Source organism: Pituophis catenifer, unplaced genomic scaffold, assembly GCF_029215685.1.
Source record: "Pituophis catenifer annectens isolate HBS135680 unplaced genomic scaffold, rPitCat1.0.hap2 SCAF_1, whole genome shotgun sequence".
NCBI lineage: Eukaryota > Metazoa > Chordata > Lepidosauria > Squamata > Colubridae > Pituophis > Pituophis catenifer.
The window spans coordinates 354,388,994-354,406,934 of record NW_027256881.1 but is presented as its reverse complement, the minus strand read 5'-3'; the positions used below and the strand labels follow the sequence as shown (position 1 = coordinate 354,406,934).

General features: G+C 43.1%; 1 protein-coding gene across 1 annotated transcript; it reads right to left on the bottom strand.

Moving 5' to 3' along the window:
- Nucleotides 1-6,002: 6,002 nt before the first annotated feature.
- Nucleotides 6,003-11,210, bottom strand: LOC139313893 (vomeronasal type-2 receptor 26-like). The gene is made up of 5 exons (XM_070939370.1): nucleotides 11,176-11,210; nucleotides 9,826-10,117; nucleotides 7,936-8,154; nucleotides 7,295-7,424; nucleotides 6,003-6,907 (listed from the first exon to the last, which is right to left on the bottom strand). The coding sequence occupies exons 1-5, from the start codon at nucleotides 11,208-11,210 to the stop codon at nucleotides 6,003-6,005; spliced, it is 1,581 nt and encodes a 526-aa protein (XP_070795471.1).
- Nucleotides 11,211-17,941: the final 6,731 nt, after the last annotated feature.

Sequence of the window (17,941 nt, the reverse complement as noted above, 5' to 3'; positions counted from 1 at the left end):
AACATGGCCGACCATGTAAGACTGGTTCGAGCGGTCTTGAATAAACTCAGAGCAGCTGAACTCTATGCCAAACTTTCTAAATGTGAATTCCACCAAGACAAAATCGACTACCTTGGATATCGTATATCTCATGAGGGAATAGAGATGGACCCGGAAAAGGTCCGGGCAGTGATGGAATGGGCCGCACCACGCACCCATAAACAGTTACAGAGTTTCTTAGGGTTCGCCAATTTTTATAGACAATTTATCCCCTCTTTCGCGAAAATCGCGCTGCCAATTACAAACTTGCTAAAAACCAAGGGAGAAGTAAAGCCCAAACCCTCGAAACCATTAGAATGGACTATGGACTGTCAAGCTGCTTTCGAAAACCTGAAACGACTGTTTGCAGCTGAACCTGTGCTCAAACACCCCGACATGGAACAACCTTTTGTAGTACAAGCGGATGCTAGCGACGTTGCTGTAGGAGCAATACTCTTGCAAAAGAATGAAAATGGGATATTACAACCCTGTGCTTACATGTCCCGTAAACTATCAGACACGGAAAGGAGATGGGCCATATGGGAGAAAGAAGCGTTTGCAGTTAGATGGGCGCTGTTAACATGGAGACAATTTTTAGAAGGGGCAAAACACCCTTTTGAGGTGTGGACTGATCATAAGAATCTAGAAGCATTAAAAACACCACGCAAACTATCACCAAAACAGGCGCGCTGGGCCCAACACTTCAAGCGTTTCAATTTCACTTTACGTTACCTTCCTGGTGGGAAAAACTTCATGGCGGACGCACTTTCCAGATTGCCGCAGTACAACAGCATCAAGAAAGAAGTGGTTCAACCAATGATCCCCTTGACGCAATTGGCAACACCTGTCACTACCAGAGCGCAGAGTAAAACCGAAACAGAACTCTCTGGGGATTTGCTCGAAAAATTACGAGAAGCGCTAAAAACTGACGAGTGGTTTAAGGCCCACTCGAATGAATGCACACTTCGCGATGGACTACCTTGGGTTGGATCGAAATTGTACATTCCAGCCACATTAAGAACAACCGTATTGAAATATGCTCATGATGCCAAGGCCACAGGACACTTTGCTTTTGTCAAGACTCTACATCTTGTTAAGAGACAATTTTGGTGGCCTGTGCTTAAAAAGGACATAGAGGCATATGTGGCTAGCTGTCCAGTATGTGCCTCGGCTAAAAGACCTCCAGGAAAATCCCCTGGATTACTGCAAAGTGTGGCTAGACCGAACGCCCCTTGGAAAAAAATATCTATGGATTTTATCGTGGACTTACCAGACAGTGAAGGCTGCACTGTTATTTGGGTAGTAACTGATTTGTTTTCCAAACAAGTACATTTCATCCCTTGCTCAAAGATCCCTTCAGCAAAAACCCTCGCAAAACTGTTTATTCGGCAGATTTACCGACTACATGGATCTCCGAAAAGAATAATTTCTGACAGGGGTGTGCAATTTACTTCTAGTTTCTGGAAGGAGTTTTTGAAATTGATACACTCCGCACAGGGGTTAAGTTCCAGTCACCACCCTCAGACAAATGGGGCCTGTGAAAGAACCAATGGGGTGCTCGAACAATACCTTAGGTGTTACGTAAATTACCAGCAAGACAATTGGGTAGACTTGTTGCCATTTGCAGAAGTAGCATATAACAATTCTGTACACAGTAGCACCGGATTCACCCCTTTTAAGGTCGCATCGGGCCAGGATTTTGTGCCCATTCCCGAGCTACCACAAGATGATCCCCAAAATCCCTCCTTGATGGATTGGATTGAACAATTAAAGAGCACCTGGGCAGTGACTCGGAAGGCATTAGATGAGGCTCACCGGGCTCATAAGGTGCAAGCCGATAAGAAAAGGTCCCCAGCTCACATCTATAAAGTGGGGGACAAAGTCTATTTGTCTACCAAATACTTACAAACTACCCAGAAGTCCAAAAAGCTGGGGCCTAAGTATGTAGGACCATTCCGTGTGGTTAGACTGATTAATCCAGTAACAGTTGAATTGGAATTGCCAAAAACCTTGAGACGAATACATCCTGTATTTCATGTTAGTCTATTGAAACCTGAACACTCGTCTCCCCTAAGGGCTGATCAAAGCACCCCTCCAATTCCCATTCTCATAGAGGGGGAGCAACATTTTGAAGTTAAGGAAATCTTGGACTCTAGAAAACACCATGGTAAAGTCCAATATCTGATTGCCTGGAAACATTTTCCTTTATCTCAGGCTGAATGGGTGAATAAACGAGATGTCCGAGCTCCCAAAAAAGTACAACAATTTTATACCAAATACCCAGATAAACCCTAAATATTGTATATATTCTGTTTCTCTCTCTTTTCTTTCCTTTTATTTAGGACTAACGTCTCTTCTGCAAGGGGGGCCGAATGTCAGCCTCAGCATTTCTGCTTCAGCTGCCATAAGAAACGGGAAGGGATTAGTTGGAGCAAAGAGGGGGGGGAAGGTAGTAGGACATTAGGTCTGAATAGGATAATGTAGCATTTTGAGGAAAAGATACAAGCCAAGAGACCAGCCCCAGAGGCCAAGATGGAGAAGATCTCCACGGCCACCATGGACTTCCCTTTGGTGCTCAGGTAGGTGGGGAGGAATGTGATCCAAACACTGCAAAAGACCAGCATGCTAAAAGTAATGAATTTGGCTTCATTAAAACTATCAGGCAATTTCCTAGCAGAAAAGGCCACTGCGAAACTGACAATTGCCAGGAAACCCAGATAGGCAAGGACAGCATAAAACATGGAAACTGAGCCTTCATTACATTCCAAGATGGCCTCTCCTACCAAGGAATGAAAGTCCAAGTTGGGAAATGGGGGAGAGGTTACCAGCCAGATGGCGCAAATAATTGCTTGAATCAGGGGACAGGCTAAGACAATGGAGTTGGTCAGTGGTTTTCCTAAGAGTTTCCTTGATCTGTTCCCTGATTTGGTAGCCATGAAGGCCAGAACCACCATGATAGTTTTTGCCAAGACAGAGGAAACCGCGAGGGAAAAGAGGATGGTAAAGGCAGGTGAACTTCCCAGGTTGACCGATGAAGAGGAAGGAGCAGAGGAAGCAGAGCAGGAGGGAGACCAGGAGGATGTAGGTGAGGTCTTGGTTGTTGGCCTTGACAATTGGTGTGTCACGATGTTTAAGGAATATCACTAAGATAGCAGATGTCATCATGGAGAGAGAAAGTGCTAAAGAAAATAAAGTGTATCCCAGGGTCTCTTGATAGGCAAGGAAGTGGATCTTCTTGGCAATGCAATGCACCAGAACAATAGGAACATATCACCTTGTAGGTTCAAAGGGTCTAAAGACAAGAGGAAGTGCCTGAATTCTGAGATATCTACAGTGTGGTCCCTAACATGCAAAGCCCCATGCAAGGGCTTTAGAGGTTGCCAGATACCTACACCTTCCACTACACTAAGTTTCCAAGAGGAAGTTAGGATCCAAACGTCCTGAAGTGTTCCCCTTTCATGAATTACATAAAGACTCAGGAGCTTCTGAAATCTGCAAAGAAAATAATAACAGTCCGACAACAGTCAATAGAATACACGTTCTTGAATAGGAACAGGAAGCTCACATGCAAAACCCAAGAGAAGGTATAAAAAATCCCCACTCTCAACTCCATATGGTCAGCTGACCCAGGACTGCTGTTGGTTCTGTTCATCATTAAACCATCTTTCCAATCAGCCTCCATTTTTCCAGTGTCTTTCTCCCGGCTTGGAACTGAACCAGATGGATATTTCTTCCAACAGGATGGAAAAGGCATTGGTTGTGATTTTAGATGAGGTTTGGTAAGCGTGGGATGAGCGTAGTGCATCCATCGTGGCTCAACTTGACCTCTGGATGTTCTTCAACATCATTGACCATGGTTTCCTTCTCTAACGGGTCCATGGAGTGGGAGTGGGTGGCACTGCAGTCTGCGGTTTCTTTTCATCTCTATGGGGCAGATGATCATCAGCATTGACTAGGAGAGAGAGGTCCCACCCTTGGCTGCTGTTTGGCAGGCAGCAGATGGAAATAATGCAGCCTGAAATGGGCTAAAACAAGTTTTGTAGTAAGTAGTGAACCATTTCTGACGATGGACGCAGGAATATTCATTGTGCAAATGAATAAATGAAACATGATCATTGCTTGGCATTTCTCTTTTCTCTGTTTGGAAGATGCTCTTTGCCAGGTGTGGCCTGAAGAGGTGCCATGCAGGAGAGAGGAAAAGAGGGCCAGAGGGAGAGCAGGTTTGCTGCTACCAATGTTCCCCTTGCCCAGAAGGGCCCGTTTCTAATCAGACAGGTAGAAAACACTTCAAATGTTTCTAAAGTCAAAGAAGTCACTCAGTGGGTCAAAATATTTGTTGTTGTTGTCGTCATGTTTGGTAAGATTGTCCTGCTTGAAATTATTCATAGTTTTCTGTAGAACCTTTCAGTTTGTGGATTTAAACTGTCCTTCTGCAAAGATTACATGTCTTGGTGCTCATAATTTAAAGCAGAGCAGTTTCAGGATAACAATCACAGGTTCCCTACGAGCTTTTCCACTCCTATTGTCAAATAAGATTGGGAAAACAAACTTCCATCTTTTCCTGAAGAACTGAAGTTTGTGCTTCAAGTTATTTCTGAGCAGAGGGTTGGACTAGAAGACCTCCGAGGTCCCTTCCAATTCTATTATTCTATGTTACTTGTTGATTTATACAATAGAATAGAATTTTTTATTGGCCAAGTGTGATTGGACACACAAGGAACTTGTCTTGGTGCATATGCTCTCAGTGTACATAAAAGACAAGATCATCAAGAATTCTAAGGTACAACACTTAATGATAGTCATAGGGTACAAATAAGCAATCAGGAAATTGATTTTTGCAATGGATCTATTACTTGGAACCCTGACATTTATTTATTTATTTATTTATTTATTTATTTATTTATTTATTTATTTCTGTACCCTATAAAAAGACTTGACACCGCATTCCCCCCCCCCAAATGCTTTTGGCTTTGCCTGAATTCCTTGGTGGTTTCTATTTTCAGGTAGGCAGATAAACCAAATTTACAAAGGTGACAGTATTTTTCTCTTCCAAGCTCAGGGAATAGGTCTTCGCCTCCACACAAACTCAGGTTCCTGGGCTTCTTGAGAACGAAGGGAAGGAGCTCAGGATGAGGCAAACCCAGCAAAGAATGCAGAATAGAGGAAGAACTCTCTGTGAGGCCTCAGGAGGAAGAAGCTGGACAGAGCTGAAGCCCAGGAGGCAGAGAAAGAGGCTAACTCAGAGATAAACTGCTCGGACGAGAAGAGGCAAACAGAAAGGAGGAAGCAACTGAGGGAAAGAGGGAAAGAGAGACGTTGATTGCCTCCCCTCAGAACCTGCGTGAGGGAAAAGTCCTTCTGGTAAATGTCTATGGAGATTCTCAGCCCTCCAGTCATGGTTGTTCCAAAGATGCTTTTTCAAGAGACAACTGGACTTTCTGGGGGGGTTTTGAAGATGTTTTGCTTCTCACTCAAGAAGCTTCTTCAGTTCTAACTGGATGGTGAGCATCCGCACCATCCATCAGAGCTGAAGAAGCTTCTTGGATCAGAAGCAAAACATCTTCAAAAAAAGAATCAGAAAGTCCAGTTGTCTCTTGAAAAAGCACCTTTGAATCCTTCCAGTAATTTCCCTCAGATGGAACCAAGAGCTGGAAGAGAAGAAGAGGAAAGAAGGAGGAAACAAGCAGAAAAAACAAAAAAAATTAAAGACTTTGACAGAACAGGAATAGAAAACAGAAACCACAAATAGATGAAAAAACCAGATTGGATTCTGAAGAAAAAGAGGATATCTCTCCTCCCCACCCCAAATCAGAATCAATGTACCCAAAATCAAAATAAAACTTCCCAATCCCTGCATAAATGGGGGTGTAATGAGGCATTTCAATGGGTTTTATGTTGTGATTTTTAATGTTATAATCCATCTGGAGTCACCAATGTGTAAATTGGATAGCAATATAACTATGTTTCATTAATAAATAATAAAATCAGAGACTCTTGTGCCTCATTATATTCTCTCTACAATTCAGATTGGGCCTAAATAAAATAATGTAGCATTTTGGGAAAAAGATGCAAGCCAAGAGACCAGCCCCAGAGGCCAAGATGGAGAAGATCTCCACAGCCACCATGGACTTCCCTTTGGTGCTCAGGTAGGTGGGGAGGAAGGAGATCCAAACACTGCAAAAGACCAGCATGCTAAAAGTAATGAATTTGGCTTCGTTAAAGCTGTCGGGCAACTTCCTAGCCAGAAAGGCCACCGTGAAACTGATGAGAGCCAGGAAACCCAGATAAGCAAGGACAACATAAAACATGGAAACTGAGCCTTCATTACATTCCAAGATGGCCTCTCCTACCAAGGAATGGAAGTCCATGTTGGGAAATGGGGGAGAGGTTACCAGCCATGTGGCACAAAGAATTGCTTGGACCAGGGGACAGGCTAAGACAATGGAATTGGTCAGTGGTTTTCTTAAGAATTTTCTCGTCCTGTTTCCAGGCTTGGTGGCCATGAAGGCCAGAACCACCATGACAGTTTTTGCCAAGACAGAGGAAACTGCAAGAGAAAAGAAAACAGCAAAGGCAGATTGTCGAAAAAGACAGGTGAGCTTCCCTGGTTGACCAATGAAAAGGAAGCAACAGAGGAAGCAGAGCAGGAGGGAGACCAGGAGGATGTAGGTGAGATCTCGGTTGTTGGCCTTGACAATCGGTGTATCGTGATGCTTAAGGAAAACTACCAGGACTAAAGCTGTGGTCACAGAGAGAAAAAGAGTGAGAGATGTTAAGGAGTATCCCAGGGGGTCTTGATAGGAAAGGAAGTGGAGCTTCTTGGCAATGCAGTGGTCCTTGTCCTTGTTGGGATATTGATCTTCTGGGCAAGGATCACAGAGAGCTGTATCTGAAATCAAGAGTCAGTGTGAATTTCATTATGAATTAACAAAGACAAATCATCCATCCATATTGACGATGCTGGGAATAAGTTAGCCAGAAAAACAGATCTGTTCTCGGCTCAACTTCTCTGCTTTATTCTTCAAAGCCAGTCATTCAATCTTTTTCCTTAGTAGAAAGTCTATAAATTTTGCCGTGAAAAAACCTGATATTAAATTGTTGGGGAGCAGGAAAAGTGGCCTTTGGGGTAGCACAGCTTAGATTCATGAACTGAGAGGGTCTGCTGAATATATGAATATATTGAATCATATAAAGCTTCCTACCAAAACTGATGCCAAAATTAATATTTTCCCATTGAGTGACTTTCTTGAAGATCTACACTTGACGTGTGCTCTACCTGTCTGATTAGAAATGGTCCCTTCTGGACAAGGGTCACATTGGTAGCAGCAAACTTCCTTGCCTTCTGGAACGCTCTTCCTCTCTCCTGCATGGCACCTCTTCATGCCACACCTGGCAAAGGGCACCTTCTAGAAGAGAAATATTTGAGATGGCCTAAGTAATAAACATGCTTCATTTGTCTATTTCTACATTTCTGTTTCCTTCTTTAGAATGTCTTCAAAAGAAACGGTTTACCAGGACCTACGAGAGGGATAAGCTCCGGGGGGAGTCAGGCCAGTGGCAATCCTGACCCTCCAGAATGGATGCTGGAGATTGGAACTGAGACCTCAAAATGAAAGGAAGACTTGTGACAGCTTTTCGAAAAGAAAGAATTGTGGGGATCCAACTGAATGGTCCATGGAAATCATTTTTGCTTTAATGGGCTCCTGGGTTCCAAGCAGGAGTTCTTCCCAATCTTACCCCATCTTGGACTTTTCAGAAGTCAAACTGTAAATGTGTTAAACTCAAAAGCAGGTTTTTCATCAAATCCCTGAATTGTTTTCTGACTGAATAGACCTATTTCCCAGTTAAAAGGGGGCTATGCATCCCCTGGAGTGAATGATTCCTTTGCTGAATTTATAACATTTCCTTCCAACTCACCTTTGTGGCCCAGATGATTTCATCAGAGTTAATGGTAAAATCTTGTCCTGGGGAATCCATGAGATCTATTTCTCCAACTTTGGTGGTGACAAAAGATTGATTGGGGAGGAAAAGCCAGTTGAGAAGATCGTAACGAGAAGAAACCAATCCACTTTCTGAGAAGGAGACTTCCTCTCCAGCACTGTTGTTGAACTTGACGTTCCTCAGATAGGGAAGAAGCTGAAAGAAAAGACAGCCGGATTAATTGGCTGAACACCACACATGAGACACCCTGGTTTCTATCATAATGTGATGGCCATCAGCCTAAGAGATGGGTCTATACCTGAGAAGCTAAATGAATTCCCTTGATGGAGATCTAAGCAATCAGAAGTAACATCAGATATTCAACTCCATCCTTAAAATGATGATACATTCTCTTTATCATTGGACATTTGAATCATGGCTTCTTCAATGGCATAATAAAAAATGGGGTGGAGTCACAAACAATTCTAAGCCACAGTAACGTTGAAATGTATTGAGTATCTTTTTATAGAGTGGATTCAGGCTACTGACTGAGAGAAAGTGAGGAGGTTCTACAAAAATTTTTTTTAATAATGGCTGTCTTAATCCCTTCTTAGATACATTGATAGCACACAGATATTTAATCAGTAATTCAAGAAATGCATATAAGGAGTTTCCTACCTAGAGATCTCTGGACTAGATAAAAACTCACTGAGATTACCTGCCATGACTGAATATTTGAGATCCTCTTTCTGAGCCTCATTGTGGTTGGTCGTCCTCCAGATCTATATATTGCATGCAACGCGTGTCCCACAGCATAAACGGCATTGTAGAAGTTGTAACTTTCACCTTCCATGCTTGTTTCAAATAAAAAAGATGGTAGATTCTGTAAATTCTCTTTTCCTGTACATTTCTTTCCCCAGTTTCGAGTGATTTTGCCTGGTTTATAGAACCTGCAGCCAAACAACATTTCCCAACATTGCAGGAGAAAGACATCCCCTTGTGGCTTCAAGGGATCTAAAGACAGGAGGAAACGACTGAATTCTGAGACATCCCCAGTGTGGGGCCTAAAATGCAGAGCCCCATGGAAGGGCTTTACTGCTTTCAAGATGTTTTGATTCCTGGCCACACTAAGTTTCCAATGGGAAGTTAAGATCCAAACTTTCCAAAATGACATCTTCCTCAAATGTTCATGGACACTGATTGCCACCTGTACATTTTTGATACTATTGGGATCTCCAAATAGAATAATCACTTCAGCTTTAGACCAAGTCTCCACAATATGAAGTAATTTCAGCATTGTAGTATCAAGAAAATCTGATTTCATTATTTCAGTGAAGGCCAAACACACCTCTTTCTCCTTCAGCATTGGCATCAGAGATGAGAAGAAACGTTCTCCACTGTCATCTTCAGGGGCCAGAAGACCAACCCAGTTCCACTGGAAATACAGGAGCAGCTGGACTAAACCCACACACTCAGCAAAATCACTGGGATTAATCCGGAAGAAGGAAGGATAAATTATTCTGTCTCCCTGAGTGAACTCAAAGCCAACACCAAGCTGGAGAAAGTGAGATTCTTGAGAGAGTAAATTTTAGGAGTCATAATTATGTGGATTATGTCAGAAGCCAAGGGAACCATACATCAAATCAATACAGAGAATATATTACACTACACTCTTACAAAGAATAGATTACGTAGGAATTCCTCTTGGCAAGTACCACATTTCAAAGTTATCTCACTGATCAGTTTTGGCTTCTATAAAAACATATCATGACACACAAAATATAAATATATGTCCCCCAAAACACCCCCTTTGTTTTCCACCTTTGGCTTCTGGGTTTGCTTTAGTTGTGTTTGTACTCTATACTGTATCCAGGGAAGCCCCCTTACCTGTGGGACCTTGAAGAGGCTGAAGATGGAGGCCATCTGCCTTGAGGATCTGGGATTGAGATCTCCAATGACAGAGAGAAGAGGGTCCTTCATGTCACATTTGTACCCTGGAACCATTCGGTCTCGGGTGGAGAGCAGGGAGAGGCTGTTTGAGCAAATCTCCACCTCCGTCTGAGAATTGCTATAGATGTGGAAGCCAAGAGTGATGTTGGAGGGGAGAACGAGATCCTTGTTGACCTCTCTGACTGCAAACACCAAGGCTCTGAACTGCTGGTAATTCTTTGGTACGACTCTACAGTGAGAAAATCATTGGGGAAATTTTAAGGAAAGCTTGTGGGTGCTGGTGGAGTTTGTTGTATCTTTTTAAAAATTGTTCTTTCTAGCAGGAAGTTTCAAAGTCCATGGGGTTTGATTCATTGTTAAGGCTGTTCCTTGATTAATGGCCTTGACAGAAAGCAGAAAATCCTGTTTCTCCATTCCACAGATCATTTGATACCCCTCCATCAGCCCCCACTCCCTTCCTTCACTTTGCTTCAGTGATGGTCATCCTTCCCAATCGCTTCTCTTCCACCCCAATTAAATTCTTTCCCTCTTGAAGCAGCTTCTTCAGGTCTGGAAACCATTGTTGAGCACAAGACAGATGGATTTTTTACTCCTCCCCCACACTTTAAATGGGTTTGACCTCATCATTGAGTTTTGCATCAGGAGTTTCTGTCCAAATTAATATTGCAAGTCAACTTCTTCACTAGGCCAGCACAGTTTCTAAGGTGTTGTCCTTCCTGACTTTTTGGTGGTTTATTTGCTTCTTGATCAAGAGTTCTGGAAAGATGGAGAATTCTAGCCTATTTTATGAGTTTGGTTCTTTATTGAGAAAAGCACAAAGATCTGAACTATGCCAGGACATTGCAAACGTCATTAGAACAAGTATTTCTGAAAAGAGTCCCTGAATATAAAGCAAAGCAAATAATTATTTACATCTTTCCCCTCTGGGTGAAACTTACAAAATATTCTCCAGAAGTAGAGATGGGTCTTTTTGAAAGGATTGGAAGTAGAATTTAAGTGCAGTTCCCAGGGGAACGTTCCCACCAATGATGAGATCACCAGGCCTGTAAAAGTCTCTAGTAATCTGGAAAGTGCTTGTCAAAACACACCCAGTTTGCATCCTCTTAGAAATAGTTGGAGAAAGGAGCCAGAAGAGCAGCAGTAGGAGGAAGAGAGGCAGCCCAGTCATTCTTCTCACCTTCCCTCCTAGATAAAAAAATGTTTTTTTTTTTTTTTGTAGAAGTTGAATCTCAGCAAGGATTTGAAATCTCAGCAGAGCTTTAGCACAAGAGAAATAATCTGGGCTACCTGGATGGCCCCAAGGCCAATTTGTATGCAGCCATGTTTCCTCTTACCTGTGTTTGGTTTATGACCAAAGAGGAAACTGAGGCCAGCTGAGTCTCAGCAAACCCAGGAGTTGGTTCTTTGCAACACAAGGCAAGATGACATGTCCTGCCCCCACCAGGAGAACTCCGAGTATCTAATTTAAAGCAGCTTTTATCTCGGAAGATTTTTTTAATGTAGAAATCCATAGGGGATACATTAGAAATTACTCTTCTTCTGATAATTGCATGGAAAAGCAATTGTTCTATTTACTGAGCAATAGCTACTCTTCATACAGCAGATGGAGAAAAGTGAGTCTGGGTCTCCTGTTGTTAATCCCCAGATGAGATGCAGTTGAGAGTCAAGGTGAAGTTGGGCATTCGAGTTATGTGGAACTGAGCCTTACAAGATTGACAGAATTGGAAGGGACCTTGTAGGTCATCTAGTCCAACCCCCCATCCAAGCAGGAGACCCTACACCATTTCTGACAGATGGCAGTCCAGTCTCTTCCTGAAAGCTTCCAACAATGAAGCTCCCACAACTTCCGAAGGCTGTTCCCTTGGTTGATTGTTCTCACTGTCAGAATTTTTCTCTTATTTCCAGGTTGAATCTCTCCTTGATCAGTTTCCATCCATTGTTCCTTGTCTGGCCTTCGGGTTCTTTGGGAAATAGGTTAATAATAATAATAATGATAATAATGATGATAATAATGATAATGATAGAGATAATGATAATGATGATGATAATAATAATAATAATAATATAATTATTAATATTATTAATATTATTAATATTATTAATATTATTAATATTATTAATATTATTAATATTATTAATATTATTAATATTATAATATTATCGGGGTGGTGTACAGCCTATTAAAACAAAAAATATACAAATATCAAAATTTAAAAATATTAAAAATATTACACAATTTTGGCCTGGATTAAAACCCCCAATTTAAAACTCCCAATTTAAAATAATTACATAGTTAGCCCTGCCTGGTGACACAGTAGGGTCTTAAGGGCACAGCGAAACACATGGATGTCGGAGATCTTGCGTATTTCTGGGGGCAGTTTGTTTCAAAGGGCAGGGGCTCCCACAGAGAAGGCTCTCCCCCTGGGTGTTGCCAGCCGACATAACTTGGCTGATAGCACCCTGAGGAGACCCTCTCTGTGGGAGCGAACTGGCCAGTGGGAGGCTATTGGTGGCAGAAGTCGGTCTCGAAGGTACCTGAGTCCTGTACCATGGAGCGCTTTAAAGGTGATAACCAACACCTTGAATCGCACCCGGAAGACCACTGGGAGCCAGTGCAGCTCGCGCAGGAGGGGTGTCACGCGGGCACAACGAGTTGCACCCATAACCACCCGCGCGGCCGCATTCTGGACCAGTTGGAGCCTCCGAGTGCTCTTCAAGGGGAGCCCCATGTAGAGAGCATTACAATAGTCCAGACGGGAGGTGACAAGGGCATGAGTGACCGTGCGCAAGGCGTCCCGGTCCAGAAAGGGCTGCAACTGGCGAATCAGGCGAACCTGATAAAAGGCCCCCCTAGCCATGGCCGTCATATGCTCTTCTAAAGACAGCCGTGCATCCAGGAGGACACCCAGATTGTGAGCCCTCTCTGTGGGGGGCAAAGGTTCACCCCCAATAGTCAGCGATGGCACCAGCTGACTATACCGGGATGCCGGGAGCCACAGCCTCTCGGTCTTGGAAGGGTTGAGTCTGAGCCTGTTTCTCCCCATCCAGACCCGCACGGCCTCCAGGAGCGGGACATCACATCTTGACCCCCCTCTTCTCTATGGCAGCCCCTCAAATATTGGACCACTGCTATCATGTGTCCCCTGGTCCTTCTCTTCACTACACTAGCCATGTCCAGTTCCTGCAATCGTTCATTGTATGTTTTAGCCTCCAGTCCCCTAATCCTTCTGGTTGCTCTTCTCTGGACTCTTTCTAGAGTCTCAACATCTTTTTTATAGTGTGGTGACTAAAACTGGATGCAGCAGGGGTGAAATCCAACAGGTTCTGACAGGTTCTGGAGAAGTAGTGGAAATTTTGAGTAGTTTGGAGAACCAGTAGTAGAAATTTTGCGTAGTTCGGAGAACCAGCAAATGCCACCTCTGGCTGGCCCCAGAGTAGGGTGGGAATGAAAATTTTGCAATATCCTTCCCCCAGAGTGGGGTGGGAATGGAGATTTTGCAGTATCCTTCCCCTGCCACGCCCAGAAAGCTACACCATGCCCAGAAAGCCATGCCCACAGAACCAGTAGTAAAAAAAATTGGATTTCACCACTGGGATGCAGTATTCTAGGCGTGGTCTTACTAAGGCTTTATATAATGGTATTAGTACCTCACTTGATCTTGATTGTATCCCTCTATTAATGCAGCGTAGGATTGCATTGGCTTTTTTGGCTGTCGCTGCACACGGCTGGCTCCTATTTAGATAGTTGTCCACTAAGACTCCAAGATCCCTCTCACAGTCACTGCTGATAGGGCCCAGTGTTCAAGTCTGTCAAGATCCATCTGGATCTTCAGCCTATCTTATTTTATTTTATTTTATTTTATTTTATTTTATTTTATTTTATTTTATTTTATTTTATTTTATTTTATTTTATTTTATTTTATTTTATTTTATTTTATTTTATTATTTTATTTTATTTTATTTTATTTTATTTTATTTTATTTTATTTTATTTTATTTTATTATTTTATTTTATTTGTCAAGTACATATTAGATAATATATACTGCTCAAAAAAAATAAAGGGAACACAAGCAGAAGACATCAGAGATCTGAAGGAATGAAATAGTCTTATTAAATACTTTGTTCTTTACATACAATAGTTTATACACTGCTCAAACAACTAAAGGGAACACAAAACTAACTTGGGTTAACTTGGGTTAAAGAATGGATTCTACTGAGAAATACAAGACTATTGACTTTGGAAGGACATGATTTGCAACTAGGCTGGCATGCTTTCTTATGGTATAGAAAGTAAAATGAGAGATAAGACAAAAAAGAAATAGAAACTCAGATGATGCCAGAGTAAATGGAAAAGGAGGATGGGGGGGGGGAGAAAGAAGATTATAAATATAAATGTACAATTATAAAATGATAGACTGGGTAAAATGGGAAATAAATTGAAAAGAAAGCATATATTATTAGAATATTGGAGTTGCTCGGATACCAAATAAGGGAAATATTGCACAACAAAGGAGAAAGAAAGGAGAGAGGAGTAGAGGGATAGAGGAGGAGAGGGGGAGAGAAGAATGGAAGAAAGGGGAAGGAGAGGAAGAAAGGATGGGGACAAGACCAGGAGAGAAGGTGAGAAAGGGGGAAAAGAGGGGAGGAGTGGGGGAGAGGAAGGGGAAGTAAGGGGGGAGAGGAGAGGAGGAGGAAGAAAGGAGAGAGGAGTAGAGGGATAGAGGAGGAGAGGGAGAGAGAAGAATGGAAGAAAGGGGAAGGAGAGGAAGAAAGGATGGGGACAAGAGCAGGAGAGAAGGTGAGAAAGGGGGAAAAGAGGGGAGGAGTGGGGGAGAGGAAGGGGAAGTAAGGGGGGAGAGGAGAGGAGGAGGAAGAAAGGAGAGAGGAGTAGAGGGATAGAGGAGGAGAGGGAGAGAGAAGAATGGAAGAAAGGGGAAGGAGAGGAAGAAAGGATGGGGACAAGTCGGGTTTCAGGTCTGGGCACAGCACAGAAACAGCATTGGTCGCGTTGGTTGATGATCTCTGGAGGGCTCAGGACAGGGGTTGCTCCTCTGTTCTGGTCCTATTAGATCTCTCAGCGGCTTTTGATACCATCGACCATGGTATCATGCTGCACCGGCTGGAAGAGTTGGGGATGGGGGGCACCGTGTTGCGGTGGTTCTCCTCCTTTCTCTCCGACCGGTCGCAGTTTGTGTTGGCAGGGGGGCAGAGGTCGACCTTGAGGCCTCTCATTTGTGGAGTGCCGCAGGGATCGGTCCTCTCGCCCCTTCTTTTCAACATTTATGTGAAGCCGCTGGGCGAGATCATCCGTGGCTTTGGGGTGAGATACCACCAGTACGCTGATGACACCCAGCTGTACATCTCCACCCCAGGCCACCCCAACGATGCCCTTGAAGTGATGTCCCAGTGCCTGGAGGCTGTGCGGATCTGGATGGGGAGGAACAGGCTCAGGCTCAACCCTTCCAAGACTGAGTGGCTGTGGTTCCCGGCATCCTGATATAGTCAGCTGACTCCATTGCTGACTATCGGGGGTGAGTCTTTGGCCCCCGTGGAGAGGGCGCGCAATCTGGGAGTCCTCCTGGAGGAACATCTGATGGCTGTTGCCAGGGGGACCTTTTGTCAGCTTCGCCTGATTCGCCAGTTGCGCCCCTTTCTTGATCGGGATTCCGTGTGCACAGTCACTCATGCCCTCGTCACCTCTCGCCTGGACTACTGCAACGCTCTCTACATGGGGCTCCCCTTGAGGAGCACCCGGAGGCTCCAACTAGTCCAGAATGCGGCCGCGTGGGTAATTACGGGAGCTGCATGGTGCTCCCACATAACACCGCTCCTGCGCGAGCTGCACTGGCTCCCAGTGGTCTTCCGGGTGCGCTTCAAGGTGTTGGTTACCTCCTTTAAAGCGCTCCATGGCATAGGGCCTAGCTATCTCTGAGACTGCCTTCTGCCACCGATGACCTCCCATCGACCTGTGCGCTCCCACAGAGAGGGCCTCCTCGGGGTGCCATCAGCCAAGCAATGCAGGCTGGTGACCCCCAGGGGGAGGGCCTTCTCTGTGGGGGCTCCCACCCTCTGGAATCAATTGCCCCCAGAGATAAGGAGAATCCAAGACCTTCGTGCCTTCCGCCGTTCCCTTAAAACTTTCCTTTTTCAACAAGCCGGGCTGGCCTAACAAATCCTTTTATATGATTTTAAATGATTTTAAATTCATTTGTCTTTTTAAATTTTGGGCCAAATTGAGATATTTCCTTTTAATCTGTTTCTTAATCTATGTATTACGTATTATGTATTTATGTGTTTTTACTTGGCTGTACACCGCCCTGAGTCCCTAGGGAGAAGGGCGGTATATAAATTTGAAGTAAAATAAAAATAAAATAAATAAAAAAGAGCAGGAGAGAAGGTGAGAAAGGGGGGAAAGAGGGGAGGAGTGGGGGAGAGGAAGGGGAAGTAGGGGAGGAGAGGAGAGGAGGAAGAAGAAAGGAGAAGAGGAGAGGAGGGAGGAAGGGGAAAGAAAGAAGAAGGAGAAGAAGATTTGTTGTGAAAAGAGGGAAAAGAGAGTGTAGAAGAGCAATCCCAAATGTAATTAAAATATCTTATTTTTATGCTTTCGTTAGAAAAAGATATGTATATATACGATCAATTATGGATAAGAGAATGTACATTTACAATATGTGTATAAGATTGGGTGTCCCCCAAGGACCTACATTCTTTATACTTTATATAAATTATCTTTGGATCATATTATAAGATTATTGCATCTATTGATTTACCCTGGTCGAGTTTTGAAGTCCATATGTTTTTGCAGTGTAATAGTTGCAGATTGCAGGACAATGTTTTTCTAAAGCCAAATTGCTTGTTAGAGAGTAGGTTGTTAGTCTCTAAGTAGAGGGTAATGGATTGGTTTATGATTGATTCCATGACTTTGCAGGTGACACAACATAATGAGATTGGTCTGTAATTGTCAACTAGGCTGGGATCACCCTTTTTGAAGATAGGGATGACCGTGGCCAGCGACCATAAGTTAGGTAAGGAGCTGGTTCTGAAAGATATTTCATAGATTATGCTAAGTGGTTCTGCTATGGTGGTTGAGAGCTTCTTTAGGAGGCACCCAATCCATCAGGGCCAATCGATAGAGATGGTTTTAGGTTGCGTAATGCCTTTTCAACGGCATCTTCTGTGAAATCGACATGTAGTAGATCGTTGTGAGTAGTTGTGGTACAATTGGGAAATGAGAGGCATGAGCCATTGCTGTTTACAAAGACTGAACTGAAGAATGTGTTGAAGAGGTTGGCCTTAACACTTTCATCATTACAGTCTTTCCCTTTCCTCATCTTTTCATGGTGAGATGGATCTTGAGTCTTTAAATTTGTTGTTTACGAAATTGTAGAAGGCCCGGGTGGATTTAGTGCGTATTAGGTTTTCCTCTTGTTTGCTGTGATAACTGATGCATTCTGCCTTTATCTATCATACGGTTTTGTAGCGACCTTTGAAGTTAGTTACGTAGTCAGTTTCGTTTTTGCACCAAAGAGGTTTTTTTTTTTTTTAGTCTGAAGCTTCCTTATTGTTATGGGTAATTTATTTTTCCTGGTTTTGGGAATTATTAGTCACTGTTGGAAAAGGGTTCTTTTATTTGTAGTCCATAAATTGAATTTAAACTGTTGCAGAAGATGAGATCAAGACAGTTGTTGAGTCTAGTGTTATTAGTTACTAGTTGATCTAGTCCCAGATTAGTTACAACATTGTACAGAGTTGCATGTATGGGTTCAGTTGTACATTCATTTAGGGTCCAAATAAATTAAATTAAATCTAAATGTGTTTGCATGTCTTAGAAGTCCACCTATTTCCCCATCTTGACTGTGTGTTGTGACACACACAATTCATAAAGACTGAATTCTTCCAGACAGTCACTGGAACAGAGGGAAAAGGGTTCTTGTTAACAAGTTCATTCAATTTCTCTTTCAAACAAAGCTTTCTTGATATTTGAGATACTATTTTTCAATTACATACAGTACTCATAGCAATGACGTATATCTATCTATGTAACGATTCTTGGAAA